General features: G+C 43.0%; 1 protein-coding gene across 2 annotated transcripts; it reads right to left on the bottom strand.

Moving 5' to 3' along the window:
• ACOX1 (acyl-CoA oxidase 1) lies at positions 397–18970 on the bottom strand. Of its 2 annotated transcripts, none has more exons than XM_021415212.1 (14): positions 18761–18970; positions 17282–17441; positions 12526–12686; positions 7672–7779; positions 7054–7173; positions 6382–6497; positions 5998–6167; positions 5530–5692; positions 4609–4799; positions 4213–4392; positions 3517–3622; positions 3287–3430; positions 2666–2872; positions 397–2169 (listed from the first exon to the last, which is right to left on the bottom strand). In XM_021415212.1, exons 1-14 carry the CDS (start codon positions 18870–18872, stop codon positions 2119–2121), a joined length of 1989 nt encoding a protein of 662 aa, XP_021270887.1. In that variant the 5' UTR covers positions 18873–18970; the 3' UTR covers positions 397–2118. The 2 variants fall into 2 exon arrangements, with proteins under 2 accessions (XP_021270887.1, XP_021270886.1); XM_021415211.1 differs by lacking the exon at positions 12526–12686 and adding an exon at positions 9491–9651.

The following is an 18971-nucleotide window of genomic DNA, read 5'->3' as shown; positions in this document are numbered from 1 at the left end:
TGTATCACTATCTACTCCAAAAAAGCCAGCAGGAAACGATTTTAAAGGCAAGGCTTTTGTAAAAGAAAGTTCCTGCTGCCAAGTGATATTAAGTCTTCTTGTGCTGGCAGTGATCAGCTTGCTGGCCTAGCAGCAATCACGACCACGCAATGCACCACATGCAGCTTTGCTCTCTGACACTTTTATTTTGTCTGTAGTTGTGATCAGCATGAGAGGCAAGTCAAAATCCAGCAAATTTCAGGTGGGTTCTGGTAGGAATTCCACGGCAGGAAAAATGAAGCTTTACATTTCCTCATGCAACTGCCTGAGAGCAGCACATTCCTCTGCAGAAGTCATCTTTCAGTTATCTCCTTCTACTTCATCTCTTACTTTAAAGAAGATCAACCGAAGGCAACACACGAGAGTCAAAAGATTTATTGTCTGAAAACACTTAAGTTTTTGTAATTTATTATATCTGTACATAGTTAGCTAGCACTGTTCTCATTAACACATTTTTAACCTTTCCCTGCTCCTCTCTCATCCCTCCCCAGGTCACTCTGCTCTGTTGAATAAGCAGAAGGCCCAACCATTTGCCTCACTTGGTAACGGTTTCATTCAACCCAAAAGACTCCACAGCCAAAAGGCATCTTTGCATTAAATGAAATAAAGATTAAAATGAAGCATTTCTTTCTGCTGAGCTACTGTGCACGGTGCTAAAGATCCTGGCTAACGATTGTTAGTACCACAAAACACTCCCCCATGAAAAATGATGAAAAATTAGCGACTCGGAGATATCAAAGTTGTCAGAGAAGCAGGTTCCCAGATGCTGCCTCAGAACTGCACTTCTATGCTGAAGTTTGGGGTGGTTTCGTGTTTTGTTTTTTACCACTTTAAGCTCAGTTTCTCTTATCTGCAGCGAAGAAAGGTTTTACTGTCACTGAACAGAGTTGCTGGTGTTGAACAGCAGTAGCTGCGTTCAGTTGCAGGGATTGCATCGGGCACCAGGAGGTTCTGTTAAAACCAAATCATCCGTTCATTCAGACAGCGACGTGCAAGTCGCAAGTCAGTATCTAAAATATTAAGCAAATCAGAGACAGCTTCTTGGAAATGCATGAGTGGGGAAAGAAATCTGGACACTACAGTTGGGATTGTTGTTTTCTTGAAGAATGCCTTTAAAAACCAGAATATCCCAGGACAATCTGAAGATGAGAGGACCCTGGCTAAGCAGTTTCTGCCCTCCAATACTGGCTTCATCGTTCCGTACCAAATTAAGTTTCTACCACTACATGTGTTGTGTTTTTTCCTCACATCAAATCAGCAAAATTAACATTTGTAAAGTGCTTTAAGATAGCGTTAAGAAAATATTAAGTTAAAAGGGCAGAACGTCTATTATCAGCACCTAGCTGATTACTACTACTTGTTTTGTCGTCAGAGCAGCATTCTCCTTTTACTTCCAGCTAACAAAGCGTAAGGTGACGGTGTTGGCACAGAGGCAAAGGGATTTTCTGCAGGGCAGTGAAAGAAGGATGTATTGGAAAACGTGAGGATATTTCTAGAAAGAAGACTGATGCAGAACTCCAGACAAGGATGCCTATTGCTTCCCAGCTACATTAGGGAAGTAATGCTACAGGCAGAATTTCTGTGCACAGAACTATGTAGGAGGCTTTAGACAGCACAAACAATTGCCAAACAAGGAGAGCTGTTGGTGCTAACCTTGGGAAAGAAAAAAAGCACCACGACACTGATGCTTTTAGGGGTGGGGAAAACAACTGCTCATTCCAAGCTATTGCCTGAGGGCCGTTAACTACTCAGTAGTAAAATTCTGCTACTCTTCCAGTTGACAGTAACTTCTCTACCTATCAGCTTCACAAAAGCTGATTCTTTATGAATTCATAAAGCTTTTCCAGATTTTAAAAGGTTAATTTTACCATTATAATTGCACTTTAAAAACAGGCATCAATCCCTATGCGCTCTCCCCAAACGCTTCCTCCATTTATAAAAGTGGAAAGAAAGGCTAGAATTATTCACTGTCCTACAGCTACCAGGATTTTGAAAGGTTTGATTCAGGTGCCTGAAGAAAGGACACAAACATCCAGTTTTCAGGGCAAGAAAATCGTGCATTTTAAGAAACAGCAGGCTTCACAGCTTGGATTGCATCGGCTTCAGGTGTTTGTGGAAAGACTCGTGAACCTGTGAAGAAGGCAAGAGAGAGGTTACAGCAAGATCAGGCCTGCACCTTGAAACACTTTCTTCAAGATGTGAAAAGCTAATTCTGAATCAGAGGCACTTTCAGGGCTTAAGAACAAACACCTGAGTCCTGTATTTGGCTGTCTGAATGGCAAATGATGAGAATATAAGCTCCAAACAAATTTCTCCACTACTCCGTTTGAAAGAAAGAAAAGAATGTAAGGTGTTTTATAATCACACAGATAATTATTTTCTAATTAAAAGAAAATTGGCAGACATCTCCAAGCGGACTGTAAGGAAGATCCTAAGCCCATCTGACTTCAGAAGCACAAGATAACTGAGCAAGCTCAGGTGGGATTAAACTATAACTGCACAGTCTCTGGCAGCCTCTGTTAGAAGGCAGCTTGTCCAAATCAAACAAAGTAAAGACCACTATGACAGGATTTAGGAGTTATTTCTCTGGACGCATGTGACCTAAGATTAAATAAGGTTTCTTTACCTCTGTTTTGTTCAGTGGGGATTTCTTTGCCCACTCAAACATGTTCTCGTAGACATTGCCATCATACCGGCCAAGTACAGATCCAAGATGAACGTCATGGAAGTCAAAGGAGTCTACCAGTGCTACTGCGTTGGGACGAATTATAGCCAGGAGCTCCTTCACACGCTGGTTCACCTGATTAACTTGGGTGTCTGTCAAAATACCAGCCTTGGAAAAAAAAAACAACCAACCAACCAGGTTATCAGATCAGTATGCAAGTCACAAGAACCTTCCTCCCTTCAACATAACTCAGCCTTCCCACACCCAAAAATTCAGCAGTTCTTAAGATGCAAGACTCCCCCTCGCCCAAGTGCTTAGTGATCCAATTGGCAATTTGTCACAGGGTACAAGCAAGAGAAGGTGCCTAGCACAGTTACCATTTATCATCCAACTCTACTTCTGGTGGAAAACAAGGGAAACTTAATAAGAGCCTTCCATCAGAACTGCATTGCTACTGACCTTACAGAAGTGAACAGTCAAAAACCTTAGACCTAAACATTTGTGCAGCTTTCCACTTGAAGCATCTTTGTGAACAAGGACTCTGGCTCTAGAGACTTGGGAGTGTTGGAGAATGACACTAACCTGCAAGAAATCCCCTGCATTCTTACTGATCCCATACAGCGCATACAAGAGACACAGCTCAGTCAAGACAGCACGGACAGCTGCGTTACTGATCTCAGACAGCTTTGCTGTGAAAAGCTTCACTATTACGTAGTGACAGTGTGCCTGCAAGAGACAAGAGGAAGGTGAATTAGGTTCACGAAGGGATGAGCAGTCCAGTCACACCCCTCTTTATCAAGTACATCACAGACCTCAGATGCTCGCACAAGGTCAACAGAAGTTTTGTTCCAGGCATCCTCTTTGCTCTTTCTGTGGCTCAGTTCAGCTTGCAAATTCTTTGCTGCAGCTTCTACAAGCCTATTTTAGGAAAGAAGAAAAACAGGATATACAATAACACCACTTTAACAAGACGACATACACTAAATTCATATGAATTTAATCTAACATACAAGAACTCAGAGGTCATGCTTGGAACCAAAATACATTGCCTGGAGCAAGCAGTAGTTCTAGAACACCTATCATCAGTGCAGCTAGAACACAGCTATGTAGGGACAGAAAGGCATTTGACAACAAAATGCTGGTGCTTGAATACCTACTTACATGTAGGTATCTGTTCTACTCTCACACTTCCTTCACGATAGGCTTTAGTATCAGCATTGTTTCTCTCCAGATAGATCACTGAGCAGTTTAAACAACATTGATAGCTGTATGTTTGAATATGCTTTATATTTAAATGAGAAAGATATTTCAGAGTAACTAGGCTGCACGTAGCCTCTTGTAACCTCTGAGCACTTAACTCTGTCCCAGCCTGGTAAAGTGACACACAAAGTAAAGCTTTGCAAACCGTACCTTGAGAACCTCACATTAACAAGGCAGCACAATACCACCATCTGCCAACACACTCAATCTTATTAGGGCCTGGCTCAGTCTAACAAACATGAACTCACCGGGCTGCACGTGCTTTGTAGGCATCTACCAAGCTGACCGGATCATTGATGCGCACGGTCTCGGTCCTACCAGCTACGTGCTGTGGCTGAATGCGTTGTCTGAAGAGATCGTTAAGGTAGGAGACCATGCCAGTAACACGCTGACCAGAACTAACCTGGTTGTAACTTTTGACAAGGAATCTGAAAATAAAGACAACAATTAGCAACTCTTAGCTGTCTTAATAGAGAGAAGTCATTTTACCTTGGGTCAGTCTAGCAAAGAACAGTTGCAGGTATATGCATTTGCCAACAACAGAGTCCAGTTCCATAATAACACAGTGTTCCTTTTGTTCACCACTTCAGGTGCAAATATCCTAATGCCAAGGCCAGAAACTCACTGCATGGAAGCTACCATACCTAGCTGTCTGCAGCATCATGACTGTGTTTTCTCCTTCATAGGTGCAGGATGGGGTGAACGTGACATAGATGTCAGGAATGCCACTGCAACGAGAGTAGCCATGCCCACCACACGCCATTCGACATTCCTCAATACCAGCATTGGCAGTCCAGGAGGTGAATGCCTTCAATCCTGCTGTCAGTGCATGGAGCTGATGGACAAAAGGAAAGCAACTTAGTTATTTTAATATTCCATTCTTAGCTTGCACATGTACCTATTAAGCACTGCAGCTCCCCCCAAAAAAAGTAAAACAACATCCTCTCACTGTCCCACGGGGTCATCTTTTGTTTGGACGGACTCTTTCCTAAGCTGGACTATTTATACAAAAGCCTCCACACATGTAAAGACTTCTTTTGAGTATCCCATTCTTTCTACATCATGTGTAGAGGCAGAAAACTGTTTTCAATTGCATTTTGTCACATCAGCTTCTCAAACAGAATCCCTAGCTGAAAACTACTATTTTACAACCGTAACCTCTCAATACCTTTGATAACGCATCACTTCTACTCTGCTCATTTAGAAGAATAATCAAGAAGCTACAGCACAGGCCTAAGCCCAATCCTAACTTCACTTTCAAGTGATATGCTGTCACTCCTGGAAAGTCAATTTTTATATATGATATTTATATGTAATATATATACACATAAATATACACATTAGCTTTCTTTGCATCACTCTATTTTTTTGTGAAGCACTGCTAAATGAACAGTGCAAACAAAGCAGTACAAGTCACATGCACATACTAGGTTTGAGTTCACCGGATCTACAGTACAAGACATCTCAAGAGTGAAAACCAAGAAGGCCTGATGCCTTTCCTCCCATGCTATAAGCAATTCTCACATAAATTCAGAAAACCCCTCCATTTCCAAAGAATACAGTACCTCTGGCAGCTCACTCAGATCTCCTTCGTGGATGTCTCCACTAATGCGATGATAGGTGTCCTTTATGTAGGCTCCCACAAAATGAAAAGCATATGCTGTTGCCAGAAGAGGAAAGAGTTTGTATTGTTGGGTCTGATAATCCAGAATCTGGGGTTCTGGTGCCCTAGAGCAAAACATTGATGAGTTAGCACGCCAGTGGCTGGCAAATTGCTACAGAAGTCCTGTTCAGCTCCACTTCAACAGTAAAAGCTGCAACCATCTCAAGTCAGAGTATCCTAGACCGTACAACAAAAGTCTCTGGCAGAGGCAGGGCAGTCAAGTACGAAAGATTACTCACTCTGCAGGGTAAAACTGTTTGAAAACTATCAAGTGCCAAAGCAAACAACGTCAACCACAGTCCATCTCCCCTCCAGTATTCAGGAATTTTCCACCAGCACTCAGGCTGCTCTTTTATTTCACTGCACTTACCCTGGCTTTAGCTCAGACTGGTGTCTCACTGCGCTGTAACGGATGGCGATGGTACAAGCCCGGGACAGGAAGCGAGCTGAATCTCCTACAATCAGAGATCGGATGAACACCATGGTCCCGTAGGTTAGCTTATCACTGAGTGGTTTCACGTAGGTGCCATCTGGTTCAACCTACCAAAAAAAAAAAAAAAGAAATACAGCTTGTTGATTTTTAAAGTTTTCTCCCTTTTACACATTCACATCTCAAGCTCTGAACTCAAATAGTACTTACAAGCAACCCACTTAAACAAAGTGTTAATAACATGCAGTGTTTCAGGCAGTGTTCAACTACACAACAGCATCTGAAGTATCACTTAATGGCATTTGCTGAAATTCACTGCTTTACCTGGGCATATTTCATCAGCATGTTTTCCCGAGGAATTCTGAAGTTGTCCATTTTCAAGTAGCCATTGTCCATTTCATCATAACCAAATTTCGGCCCAATGTCACCCACTGTAATACCTGCCACAGACAAAGCCATTTGCATTACGAAAGGTACACCACACAGGGGGGTTAAGGCACCTTCAAGAAAGGCACTGTGAAGTTTTCTAGAAAGCCCTGATGCTGCTAGGATTAGCAGCTAACTAAGACCTTAATCTCTTTGATGGAGAAAGAGCATCAAAACACAGGGCATTCATAGTTATTATGCATTCCTACTATATAGTGACTGGGGAAGTTCTCTCTAAAGATAATCCATCTCACTTCTAGCTACTATTCTTCCCTTTTCAGGAGGTAGAAGAGAAGCACGTGCTGCCTCACAGAATGCCTACCTGGCAAACACGGGGACAGAATCAAATTCCAGACTAACCTCACAGTGAAAACATGACATGGAAGTTAGTGGCAGCTCAGCCAAAGTAAGACTCCTGAAGTTTCAAGTCCTGTGCCCTACAATCTGCCACTCATTAAAACCAGCTAGTGAAATGTGTTCATTAACAAGACACATGCAGCTTTACGTAGCCAAAGAGAAATAGCAATGAAGTTTTCCCATGAGCACTAAATCCTTAATGTAATTTTTTACCTGGCAAAGGTTCGTGGGTGCCCAGCTGCCGTATAGGAACAATGAAGGCATGCAGTCCTTTGCACTGGCCCTGAGTGTAGAGCTGAGCCAGGACAATGGCATGGTTCGAGGTCTTTCCAACTGCAGAAGGAGTCAAAAAGGCAACACACACACAAAGTCTTATTTCCTTTAAAGCAGGATGCAAAATTAACATTTTTCATGTTAGAAAAACAGATTAATAACACCGATTAACATCCAAATTCTACAGCTAGACAAACGAGGCTGCCTACGTCAATGCAAGCTGCAAATTATTATTCTTTAGGTTATACAACACCGAGACCTTGGCAAACCTGGCAGTAAAGCCAAGGAAGTTCTAACTACAGACTGCCTCAGATGCTTCAATAAAGATCTGATACAGCAGAGAAAAATAAACCAAATCTACACAGAGTGAATGATTCAGAGCAATAATCCAGAGCACAGAGATAATCAGAAGTTTATGTCAGCTCTGATAAGTCTGTTACTGGTGCAAAGGGCAACTCCTTGGACCAAGCTTCAGCCATCACTCTGTAGATACAATACATATGTCATCACCTCCCTACGTTTTCCACATATCCTTGAGATTTATACAGATACACTTACGTCCACCAGGCCACCACTTAATGGAGGTCACAGTGGGGCTGTTGAGGATGAATTCCTGGGTAGCGGGGTCGTAAGTAGCTGTAGTTTCAAGACCCCGAATATGAGTTCCTGAAAACAAGCAAACACATTGTTTTGGCAGCAAGTCGGTCACAAAACAGACAAGGACTGAACTGAACAATGGAAAGTTGAACTCCAGTAGCAATGGACAAATCTTAACTTTGCTTTTAGGCTTTCTAAAGGATTAAATATTAAATAACTGAAGAATAAACGAGACTTAGACCATATTCTGGGATCTGAAGCCAATTCTCTGGAAACACATTATGGTTTCAGCGGTCTAAGATTAATTTCCAAGCACCTCCAATCTGACACCTCCTTCCTCCTATTACATACCAGAAGCCCTTTGTCAATAACAAGGTCCACATCACTATGATTGCCTGGCTTTCACTAGGACTGCAGACTGATAAGTACAAAATAAAACACTTTCAGCCACAAGATGAAATAAATAGCACCTGTCATCTGAGCCTACATCCTCCTCTCTCGGTGGAGCAATTTCTCCCAAATGAGATCATTCACAGCTCCAAGACAACAAGTAATGGCGTGCATGTGCTATGTTACTAATGCAGTTAGATAAAGAGACTGCAAAATAAAAACTCAACATCTCCACGCACAGCCTGTCTGCTACCTTCAACCCTTTGCTCCACAATTCACACAAACCTGTCTCAGCAACAGCAGTCACTGCATCAGTGAAAAATCACTGTGGCTACCTTTTAAACTGAACAAGCTGCAAAACTCACGATAGTCTGGACTATGAAAGCACGACAGAACCAGTGACTTTACACAAGAGTTTCAAAAAGAAAAAGGACATCACCTCGATGCATCCACATGTTTCCAAAGCACAGAGCTTAGTGGCAGACTTCCACGGGCAGCTCAACACTTACTTTGCTGGTAAAGAGTCTTCCAACCTCACTAGATGCAAGTGATTCTCCACAGATTTGCAGCTGTACTACACTTCATACAGCCTCTACGCTGCCCTTCAGCACAAAGGTGAACCCTGCTCATTTTTAGAGAGTAATTCTTATCTGCAACTTTCAGGTGTCAAAATTAAAGTTACCCAAGGTATAATGCTCTCCCTTTAAAACTTGGGATTAAAAGCGTTGCTATCACAGTACTGCTGGAGTTGTCACAGTCCATTTCAAAGCTTGAAAGCAAAGGAATAGCAATAAAGGATAAAATCTACTTAATACAGATACATAAAAAGATGTCACGGTCCAATTAAAAAGAACACACAAAAATGAGCTAAAAAACTGGAGACCCCACAAAACACGAGCATTGGAACCAAGTCATCCACATGTTCTCTGATCCAGGGTCAGTCCCAAGGTGACAAACAGCTCTTACTCTTTTGGCATCTTGTTCAGGGTCTGAAAGTTTTGTTCCTTTGGTCTTCACACTGACCGTTAATCAGAGCAAAGCAGAAATCACACTGGAAGGAATGGGGAGCGTAGAAATGCACAGATGTCATGGAACTGACATCACTGCAGTCACACCATAGCACAAGGCGTTCTAATAAATCATCTCTATTGGTTTGAATGGCACAAGAGGAGCACTCAGTATGCTTTCATTTACAACTACAAACTCTCCTATCACAGGGGATAAAAGGTCAAGCAGCACGTGGTATTATGGACTACCAGAAATCTCACAAGCAGTCCACCCTGCCCTACAGCCACAAGCACGTGACAAATGCACACAATTCTTCCCAGGCAGGGGAATCCTTCGTACACAAAGCCATTCTTAAAAATAGCATTTATTGAATGTACTGTACCATGGCCCATCTCAGTCTGGGCATAAGTGCCAATGATCTCCAGGTTCCAGGCAGGCATGAAGAAGCGATCTTGCTGCTCTGGGGTTGCCTGGGTGAGAAGGGTGGGGAGGAACATGCCCAGATGAAGATCCAGAGGCTCAGGCCGTCCACGATGAACAAAGCTGTGAAAAGGTGCCATGGGATGGGAGTGTGAAGGCAATGTTATGGGAGGGAAGCAAGCAAGAAGATTCATGGTGGAGATTGAGGAAAAGACAAAAATCAAAAAACAGTGCAAATCAGAATTCAGCAAGTGTCTTTCAGAAAGCCAGAGCACTGTCCCTTCCTCAGATCTGAACAATACAAAACATGCTTAGTACGAAATAAGCATGATGCAATTCATCTATTTCTAATCTTACACAAAATGCATTTGTAGTATTCACATATTTTGATGCTCGATACAATTGATAAAACTATTAATCCAAACCAAGAAAAGGAAGATCAGATCCTCAGCATGGCTTGGAAAGCAGAGCACACTAAGTTAAGAACTGGGCCGAGTCAGAACGTCAGTTTGCTGAAGACGAGTTCGGATTGGATGCAGTAAATCTCTGTGTGAATGAGCAAAGGCCACACTTTTTTCATGCTCTGAGGGCAGAAAGCAGCAGAAGTCCCAGCTCATCCAGTTGAATTTTACTGGGATATTCCTTAAAAAAGAAGAGTCTTAACAGTCTGTGCTAATTCCTTTGAGACTACATGCACATAGTACATCCTATGTTAACCTCCTAAAATCCCAGCTATGATCTCTCCTCAACTCTCGCTGTCTTTCACAGCTTTCTTAAAAAGACAGTGCTCTGTGTGTGCAAGTCAAAGTTGTGAACATAATTTAGCAAGAAAGCCAACATTTTTCAACTTGGAAATCAACAGTACAACATCTCTCCAAGTAAACATGGGTTACTAGAACTATTCTTCCTCCAAGTTCCAGCAAACACCATTAGGTGGTTACATGGTCCATTAAGGTTTGGGTATAAAAAAAAAAAGAGCTTCAGAAAATCTGTAAGTATTATTTGCTTTGAGTACTCAGAGCACTCTTCATCCTTGTCTCCTTCAATTTACAACAAACCATTTGTGCAGAGTTTATTTACATTTACTCGTAAAAAGTCTCTCAAAATTCAATGGTTTTTGAAATTATTTTCTAACGTACAAACAGAAGGGAAATAAACTAAATAGCATCAGTCCCTAATGTGCAAGGCTGACAATACTGCATGCTAGAGAATGCAAACCATTACAACAGTTGGGCTGTAGATTCAGGATCAGTACTTCTGTACTTGTCATCTCTAAGCATACATGAATATGAGGTCGTTATGTCCCTAGAGCTTTTTAACAGCTGTAGTTGAGTTTATCTGCAGGTACCTGAAAATATCAGACACTAATAAGCCCAGCAGCAATGTTTTACAAGCTTTTTGACTGAACATTGATCACACTCAGCTGAGGACTAATGGTTATTTTATTCTGGAATACTGGATTTTAGGTGAATGCAGTGCTGATGAGAGGTACACAGCTGACAAAGACTGAGAAAAACACCCTGATTTACTAACAGCAGCTACAAGCCAGGTAAAAGCAATACAGCACTTTAATTACTCCTTCTCGTTTCCCTTTCAGCTCTGTGCTTTGTGTTTTTGTTTTAAATAATTATTCACTACGAACTAAGTTAAAACCAACACAGGCTACCAAGAAGGTACACACTAGGTTGAAACTACCTACCCAGGCTGGGGTTCGATTCAATAACCCAGAGGCTTGTCTCCCCACCACCAGTTCCAAAACGACAAGTTTAAATTAAGTAGAGCTTAGTGACAATCATTGCAGAAGCTTTACTGATGAAAACAGATTTTCAGCATTCACAGCAAGAATGCCAAACAGTTGTATTTTCATTATTCAGTATGGAAAGTATTCACTTTACCATACTATCACCACGTTAGTTCAATTAAGTGTCAAAATAGAAGTTTTACCACCAAACATGAGAACTGCAAGCGAATCAAACCATCACCAGGCAGTGCAATGATCTAGTGTGAAACAGCAAGTGAACCAAATCACTTCAGCGTAGATGTGTGCCTGAATTAAAGCAGGTAGTGTGAAAAAGCAAGTAAGTTAGGGGGCTTTTTTTTCCTTCCTGTCATCCTTTTGACTCAGCTTCCCGTGGTGAGTTGGGTTTCGTACTCCTCTCTGGAGCAGAACAGTGGACAGGGTTTTCTTCGTTGCATCTTCTATGAAGATTTCCACTAACATGAGTGATGTAACCCAACAAGCAGACCATCCAATTTCAGCAGTTGTCCAGCCTTGTACACATCGTGCTTTCCAGGTCCAGATGCCAGCTTAAGAACCAGCACTGGTTTGTTAAACTATCCTTGCTGGCATTTCATGTCCATAATTCCACGTTCCAGCCTAAAATGTGATCTTATCCATTAAACATTCCTCCATTTGAAGAAGTGAAGGCAGTTTTGCTCAATAGTAGGAATACAATGTTATTCTTTGGAACCAAAATCTTTCCATGAAGCTATACAGCTGCAATAGAGTAACATCTGGAAGAAGAGTGCTTGGGGCAAAGCACACCTTACTTTTAAAGTCATGAAATGGAATCCTCATCACGTTACACTGCACCTGAAGGTTTATGTCTGACTTGTTTATGATCATGCACGAAGAACTCGGCAACGTACGTGCTTCAAACGTGGGCAAAAAACCCACAGTGCTGTTGACTGACATGTTCCAACTAGTTCAACTGAACTGCAGTCTCCCAGGACTTAGTACAACCTCCTCACCTTAAAACAAAGGCAAACAGCTACGAAGTAAGTGATCAGCTAAGAGGTGCTTTCTGGAAAAGACCAAAACGAATCCTGTGATTGTTATGATGAGAAATGAACCAGTTGTCCTGCCATCAGGCAGAAAACAATGCTTAACCAAACTATTCCATCTTTCCCCTTTTAGATTTACCTAGGGAGCATCATAAATTTACAAAGTGGAGTTACCAAAAAGAGGTTACCCATTGATCCCTGAAGGGAACTAACCATGTCCCATTTCGGTTTGGGCGTAGGTGCCAATTATCTTGACTCCACGGACCAGAGGCAGCCATTTCTTCTTCTGAGCATCAGTCGTTTGGGTCTCTATGGTTTTATGAAACATGCTGAAGTGCAGACCGAAAGGTTCAATGAAATTGCCCAAGCATGTTCTACAGGAGAGAAATAGAGGGATCTGGATCTCAGTCTCACCAAGAACGCCATCCTGAATGGCTTTTCTCCAACTGCAGCATCGCATAGGTTACATTTGCTATTTCCACTTTTCTTTATTCCACAATCAGCCTCCAAATATAGAGGCATTAGAAGCAATGCTAATGGGAAACAAATGTTTATTTCAGGCATCTTATTCACCCTGTGATTTCTGCTGTTGTTGTGTAACTAGAAAGTATTATTCTACAAAGATGCACTGGAAACTTAAAATTGAGGACAGGAAAACCAAATTTTTTCTCCCCCATCCCTCAGACTTAGTGGTAATCAACCCCACAACTGCTAGTGGTCTAGAACTAGGCCATTATTTGTATTTCAACACATAGAAGCACTACGTACTGAAAAGGAAAAGGCTTCTTAGGTAACCAAGTGCTTTTCTGAAGAGCTCTGTATTACCTGTATCTGCTTCTATCAGCTGTGAGACCATGACCTCACCTTCAATTAAAATTACTGCTACAAGCTAATGCTGGAAGGAATGTAAGGGAAATCAGACATTCTAGATGTGCTTCATCAAAACAAATGATGTTATGATTCGTAGCCACAATGACAGGCAAGTTGCATTTCCAAATAAAACAAACTCCATGACAAAACTGCTACAAGTTTTCACTGTGTAAAAGCTGTGTAGTAAATGACAGCACCTTCCCTCCACCATTCTGCAGAGCCTGAGCAGTTTTCTCCATCTTCCATCTACTGTATGTGAATGCTTACTTCATCTGGACTCAAAGATGGGAGAAAACCAATGTGTGATCTCCAAGGATACCTATACACAGGATCTCTTCAACCTGCTTAGGGTACCTGTGAAGGAAATGCATCCTTCCATCTTGGGATATTAACACCTGACCAGGAAGCACATGTAAGAGTTTGTTGCCACCAGATCTGCACTGAGTAGCAGCTACCATGTATATGGTTTTTCAAATTACAGCAGCATTTGTGGCTGGTATTTTACAGCATGCCTGGAATGACTGCCTGGGAGAATAAATGACTGACAATTCAAGAATCCCTCTAACATCTGAGCAAATTAGCCTAAAGGTGAGAAAGCAGGACAAAGCTTTACCAGCACCTTTACCTGCATGTTCAACAGGACAGTTTTAAAGGGATGATACCAAATGAGCCAGGAGCAAAACCAGTGTCATCAAGTAATCTACCACTGGCTATTAATGTATTGACTGTGCTCTCAGCTGGTGTGAATGCAAATACAGCATCTAGAGTTCTTAGGATTATTGTAGACACTTTTCCTACCAGAAAATATTCTGCTGCCTACAGCAGGAGCATCTATTTACAAAGCAGAAGTTATCACATTGATCAAGGGCTTACAAATGCTACAAGAACAAGGAGAAAGAATACTTCTCAGCACTGTTGTAGTTCCCTTAGTGAGTTCTTCTTTTGCTGCAGGGTCTGTATAGCAATAGTAGCACTGTTCCTCACTGCCTACAGTGCACTTACCAACTGTCCATTCTTTAGGCCCAAAAGGAGCCTACAGGGAGAAAACACATGCTGACTTTGAAATAAGCTGTTTCAGCGTAGCCTGGAAAGAAGTTCTTTGCATGTTTTCAGAAGCCATTGAAAGAACTTGTGCAAAGGTGCAGCACGTGCTTTGAGGTCACGAAAATCAGGTCAGACACAGCTTCTTTGAAGGCAATCCTCCAGAAAAATCTTCTTAGAGTCGGCACCAGCAACTTCCATCACCTATCAGCACATTTAATCACAATTGCCAGATGCCTCGTGCTTATCTAACACCTCTGACTGAAGGGAAAGAATGGTATTTTGCAAGCTGATACCTAATAACATCCTGGTGTCAGGAAGTCATACTACTTCTTTGACCAAACCTGTAGAACTTCAACAGCTTCTTACGTTAACAAAGCTGAAAGCAGAACTCAGAGCTAACTAATCTACAGCAGCAACTTTGCACTTTGCCAGTCCAGACTGAACAACTACGACTTGCTTACCGTGCCTTTTAATGGTCTAAATGACAAGAGGGTACCCTGTTTTCTGTGAGGCATAGGACAAACTGAAGAGGTACTGGCTGCGAAAGGAGGACAAACAGATTCTCTTTTTTACTGCTTCCTCTCTCGGTTTCTGTGTTCCCACTTAGCATTTGCCCCTGTCTATACAGCTTGTTCACTAAAGGGTGAATTGTGCAACCCTTCAATTACTTTGCTACATCAGTACTGAATGTGGATAGTTACATCTAGCACTAGCAATTTGCTCAGTGAGCAAAGGTCTCCTTGTTGGTCTGAAGTCAGATTTGCTACAGTCACTGAGTCAATAAGCAGACTGCAGTTCCAAACCCACTTACAAGAGGATGTGTAGTAACACCCTACTTTGGAAACGTAGGTCTTTCCAAATTTCACAGCAACAAACGCCACCCACACAATAGAAGGCATTCGGCTTTGACAGATTAGTCTGATGGCATATCTACCTACAGAGTACAACACAAGCCAAGTCTGTTTCCCTGTGACTCCAAAGCTAAATCAACAATTGCACAGGCATTTCAGCATGCAGAACAGGGGTACAGAACAGGACCATTTACTTCAGAGCAAAATCTGCAAGCAAAGTTTTCTAGCTTTTGCAGTTCTTCAGCTAACTCTCGAGGAAGAGCTTGGAAAGACCTTCTCAGTGGGAAGGAGCAGGGGTAGGAATGTCTAACTCATGCTGACTGGGCTTCAGAGTTAACCACTGAAGTTATTCCCACAAGGGAAATGCACATTCACAAAGAGCTCATGAATACAGGAATCACCTCTTGCCTTGCAGCTCTTGGATCTGTTCTTCTGTGCCCCAGTTTCTCCCAATTGCTTTATCCCTCTTCACTTAATCCCATTTTCTTCAGTGAAGGTTATTTAGATCTGAAGGTGAATTAGGATGCACCAGATTGCTCACTGCAAAGAGCTGGGTAGCATTATGGATATCAGAACAATAGCTCATTTTTCATGCTCACTTACATTTTGCTGCAGCTAGACTGTAAAAGAAACCTCAATTATTCCAAAATTCCCAAAAATGCTCACAAAGTCATTGCCTATGCAAGTAAATCTGTCCCTGCTCTTTGGGGATGATCACAAAGTGAGAGAGATTACTGCAAAACATCTTAAACTTCCACAGATAGGAATCTGATTGCCCATCACAATAAATTCAACATGACAACTGAATCAAGGGCTTCTATCTATTTCATAAACTTCATTAAAGGCGTGTTGCAGCACCAGAACCATTCCTGTTTGGAAAACTGAATAAATCCAAACCATTTCTCCACATCAGCTTTTAACAAAGTCACTGAAGTCTATTATTTGACTGCTTCAGAAGAGTCCTGCTTTCACACAGTACTGTTAGCTACGTGCTAATGCTACACATCTTTTCTAAAAGACAGTATTTATTCTGCAAGCTTCATAGAAATTATCAACTGGTATATTGGATGTAATTACCTAAAATTTCTCCATAAAAATCATCAAATAACTTCCCTATTGCCTCCCATAGGAAAACTCTTGTGTACTAGAAAATTAATCATTAACTTTCTCCATCTGTCATTCAATAGTCACTGAAGTTCCTCGCTATCATTTTCCACTGATAACAGTTTTCAAAAGAATGCTTACAAAGTTCTCCACAAAACCTTTAATGACTGAGGTCAGTGTAGATCAGCTGTTTTGAAACTAAAACCACAGCGGATGCGGTGTTCTCAATTAACTGGGCCCAATATTCACGTCCTGAGGCCGACGACAGCTTTTCTACAAATCCAGTCAAGAGGGCTTGTGACCCTACTGGTATGTTATTTCACGTGCACTGGCTATGTAACGTGCCAGGGGACACATCCACAGTTTTACGTGTAGAGTTCTACAGCTGTGCAACCTCTCTGTTAAGCAGTTCGTTTGATTGTACCAGGAAAAGCTTAACAGAGTTAAGGGCAGAACCGTATCAGAGTCAGGAACCAAGTTCCCTGCAAGCTGGAAGCAATGAAACTCAGATGTAAAGACAGTTTTATTTTTATCAACTTTACCCAAGGCTAATATTATCAGATAAACAAAAGTCAGATACAATAAATAGCCTCTAGGTCAAAGGGAACCACTATAGCACCTGCCTGAAGAGAGCCTGAAGAGAGACAGGACAGAAAAGTCACAATAAACAAGAACCTACAAGCTGTCTTGGAATATTTTCAAGTATGTCTGTAATGCAGCTTTATTAGGTCTAAGTGCAAAGTGAAGTAAACAGCTTTAACAGATTTCCTCAGAAGCTCCAGCCCCATAAGATCCATTCAAAGTTGAAATATTTCAGTGTTTTCTTTATGTCTTTTGGCAATTTAAGCTGCAAGCCCCATTTTTTACCTTCTGTGCCATACGTAATATAATGAGTGTAATTTTTAGTGATGTATCTCTAGCCAAAAATCTTGAAAATCACAATATTCGGGTCAACAGATATTCATTTGAAATTAACAGAAGCCAAACTCTGACAGGCTTTAGTGCAGGCCTTTTTTTCTACATAGAAAACTAAAGTGCAGCTCTAATGTATGTACTTTTATCATCATCAAGGACACGAAGCACATTCTACAGCTAAGTACCTTTTAAACCAGTAGATTTCATCCGGGTCTGCAATTCCATATTCTCTTAACTTCATCACCATCAGAGAGCTCTTCCTGATGGCTTGCTCATAGCGTTGGCTGCGGGAGAGGAAGTTCAAATCCTCGTGCTGGAAGTCAGGGTCATTAATCACTAAGGCCTCTGGGGACAGACAGATGAGGAAAACAAACTCAGTTTTCACAATCCTCGATAAACCGGGTGTGAAATGGTTCAGCTTTTCACTTGTCGTACCTCAGGCTGCAGATTGCAAAACACTTAAAGCCCTGAATTCATACTTAATGAAATTGGAAGGAAGTCACAAAGCTCTCAGAGCATTTTGGACAGCGGGACACTTAGAACGGGGCACTCCCACATTGCTCCACATAAGCCACATTTTAAGTTGGGCACATTCTGGATGTGGCAGGAGATTAATTCATTAACGTAAGAACTGCAGGCCACCCTCCCACGGCCCTGTCACTGCAGGATCAGATTGCCTCACGTGCATCCAATCGCCACAGACTCCCCGAAGGAGGGCACTGCTCTTGTTCCCCCTGCAATGACTGGGAACCCAGAGGCTACAGACTTTTCGTCGTCACCTTTGGCACAGAAGTTGTGCAACAGCAGCCTGTGACAGTCCCACCCTCGGTAGGGGCAGGGAAAAAATAGGAGCACTTCAGGAGTGCCACATATCACAAGAATGAGGGGAGAGGAGCAGGTTACAGCGTGCTGCTGGGTGACAGCTCTGGGGGGACCTCATTGTGGCCTTCCAGTGCTTGAAGGGAGCATATAAACAGGAGGGGGAATGACTCTTTACATGGGTTGATTGTGATAGCACAAGGTGGAATGGTTTTAAGCTAAGATGGGGAAGATGTAGGTTAGATATTAGGAGGAAGTTTTTCACTCAGAGGGTGGTGATGCACTGGAACAGGTTGCCCAGAGAGGTTGTGGATGCCCCATCCCTGGAGGCATTCAAGGCCAGGCTGGATGTGGCTCTGGGCAGCCTGGTCTAGTGGCTGGCAACCATGCCCACAGCAGGGGGGTTGAAACTTGATGATCTTTGAGGTCCTTTTCAACTCAGGCCATTCTGTGATTCTATGAAGTGCAGGACGAGGGGAGAGGGCCCAACGCAGCTCGTGGGAAGGAGAATTCAGGGTGAACCAGGTCCTGTTACCAGGCTGACCCAAATCCCAGGCAGCAAAATGAGGGCCCAGGCACGCAGCACCGCTCCCCTCCTACTCCTGAAGGGGAACCCCTTCCCTCAGGGGCACGCTGGGCCTACGAGCCCCTCTGGCAGCCCGAGCCCTTCCCTGCGAGTCCCCCTCGCCCCCTTCTCCTCTCTGAGCCTCTTCCCCTCAGCCTCCTTCTCCCCACAGCTTCCTCCCGCCTCACCGCGCCTCCGCGGCCTCCCCCTCCCCACAGCCGCACCCCCTCGCCCCTCTCTCCTCACAGAACCCCTCTTCCCGCCGCCGGGCCGCCCTCACCGATCTCCTTTCGGCGCCGGGTGCGCTCGGCGCCTCCATCCAGGATGTGCGTGAGCAGCTCGGGCTGGAAGGTGGCGTTGGCGCGCTCCCTCCGCAGATCCGCGTTCATCATCGTTGCGACTCCGCTCGGCCCCGTCCGGCCTCGGCTCCGATCTCCGCCGCCGCCCGCCGGCCCCGCGCGACGCCCCGCCCTCTGACGTCACCTCCCGCG

The sequence above is a fragment of the Numida meleagris genome, chromosome 17 (genome assembly GCF_002078875.1).
Source record: "Numida meleagris isolate 19003 breed g44 Domestic line chromosome 17, NumMel1.0, whole genome shotgun sequence".
Taxonomy (NCBI): domain Eukaryota; kingdom Metazoa; phylum Chordata; class Aves; order Galliformes; family Numididae; genus Numida; species Numida meleagris.
The sequence above is the reverse complement of the archived record's forward strand: the minus strand, read 5'-3'. Positions and strand labels throughout refer to the sequence as shown.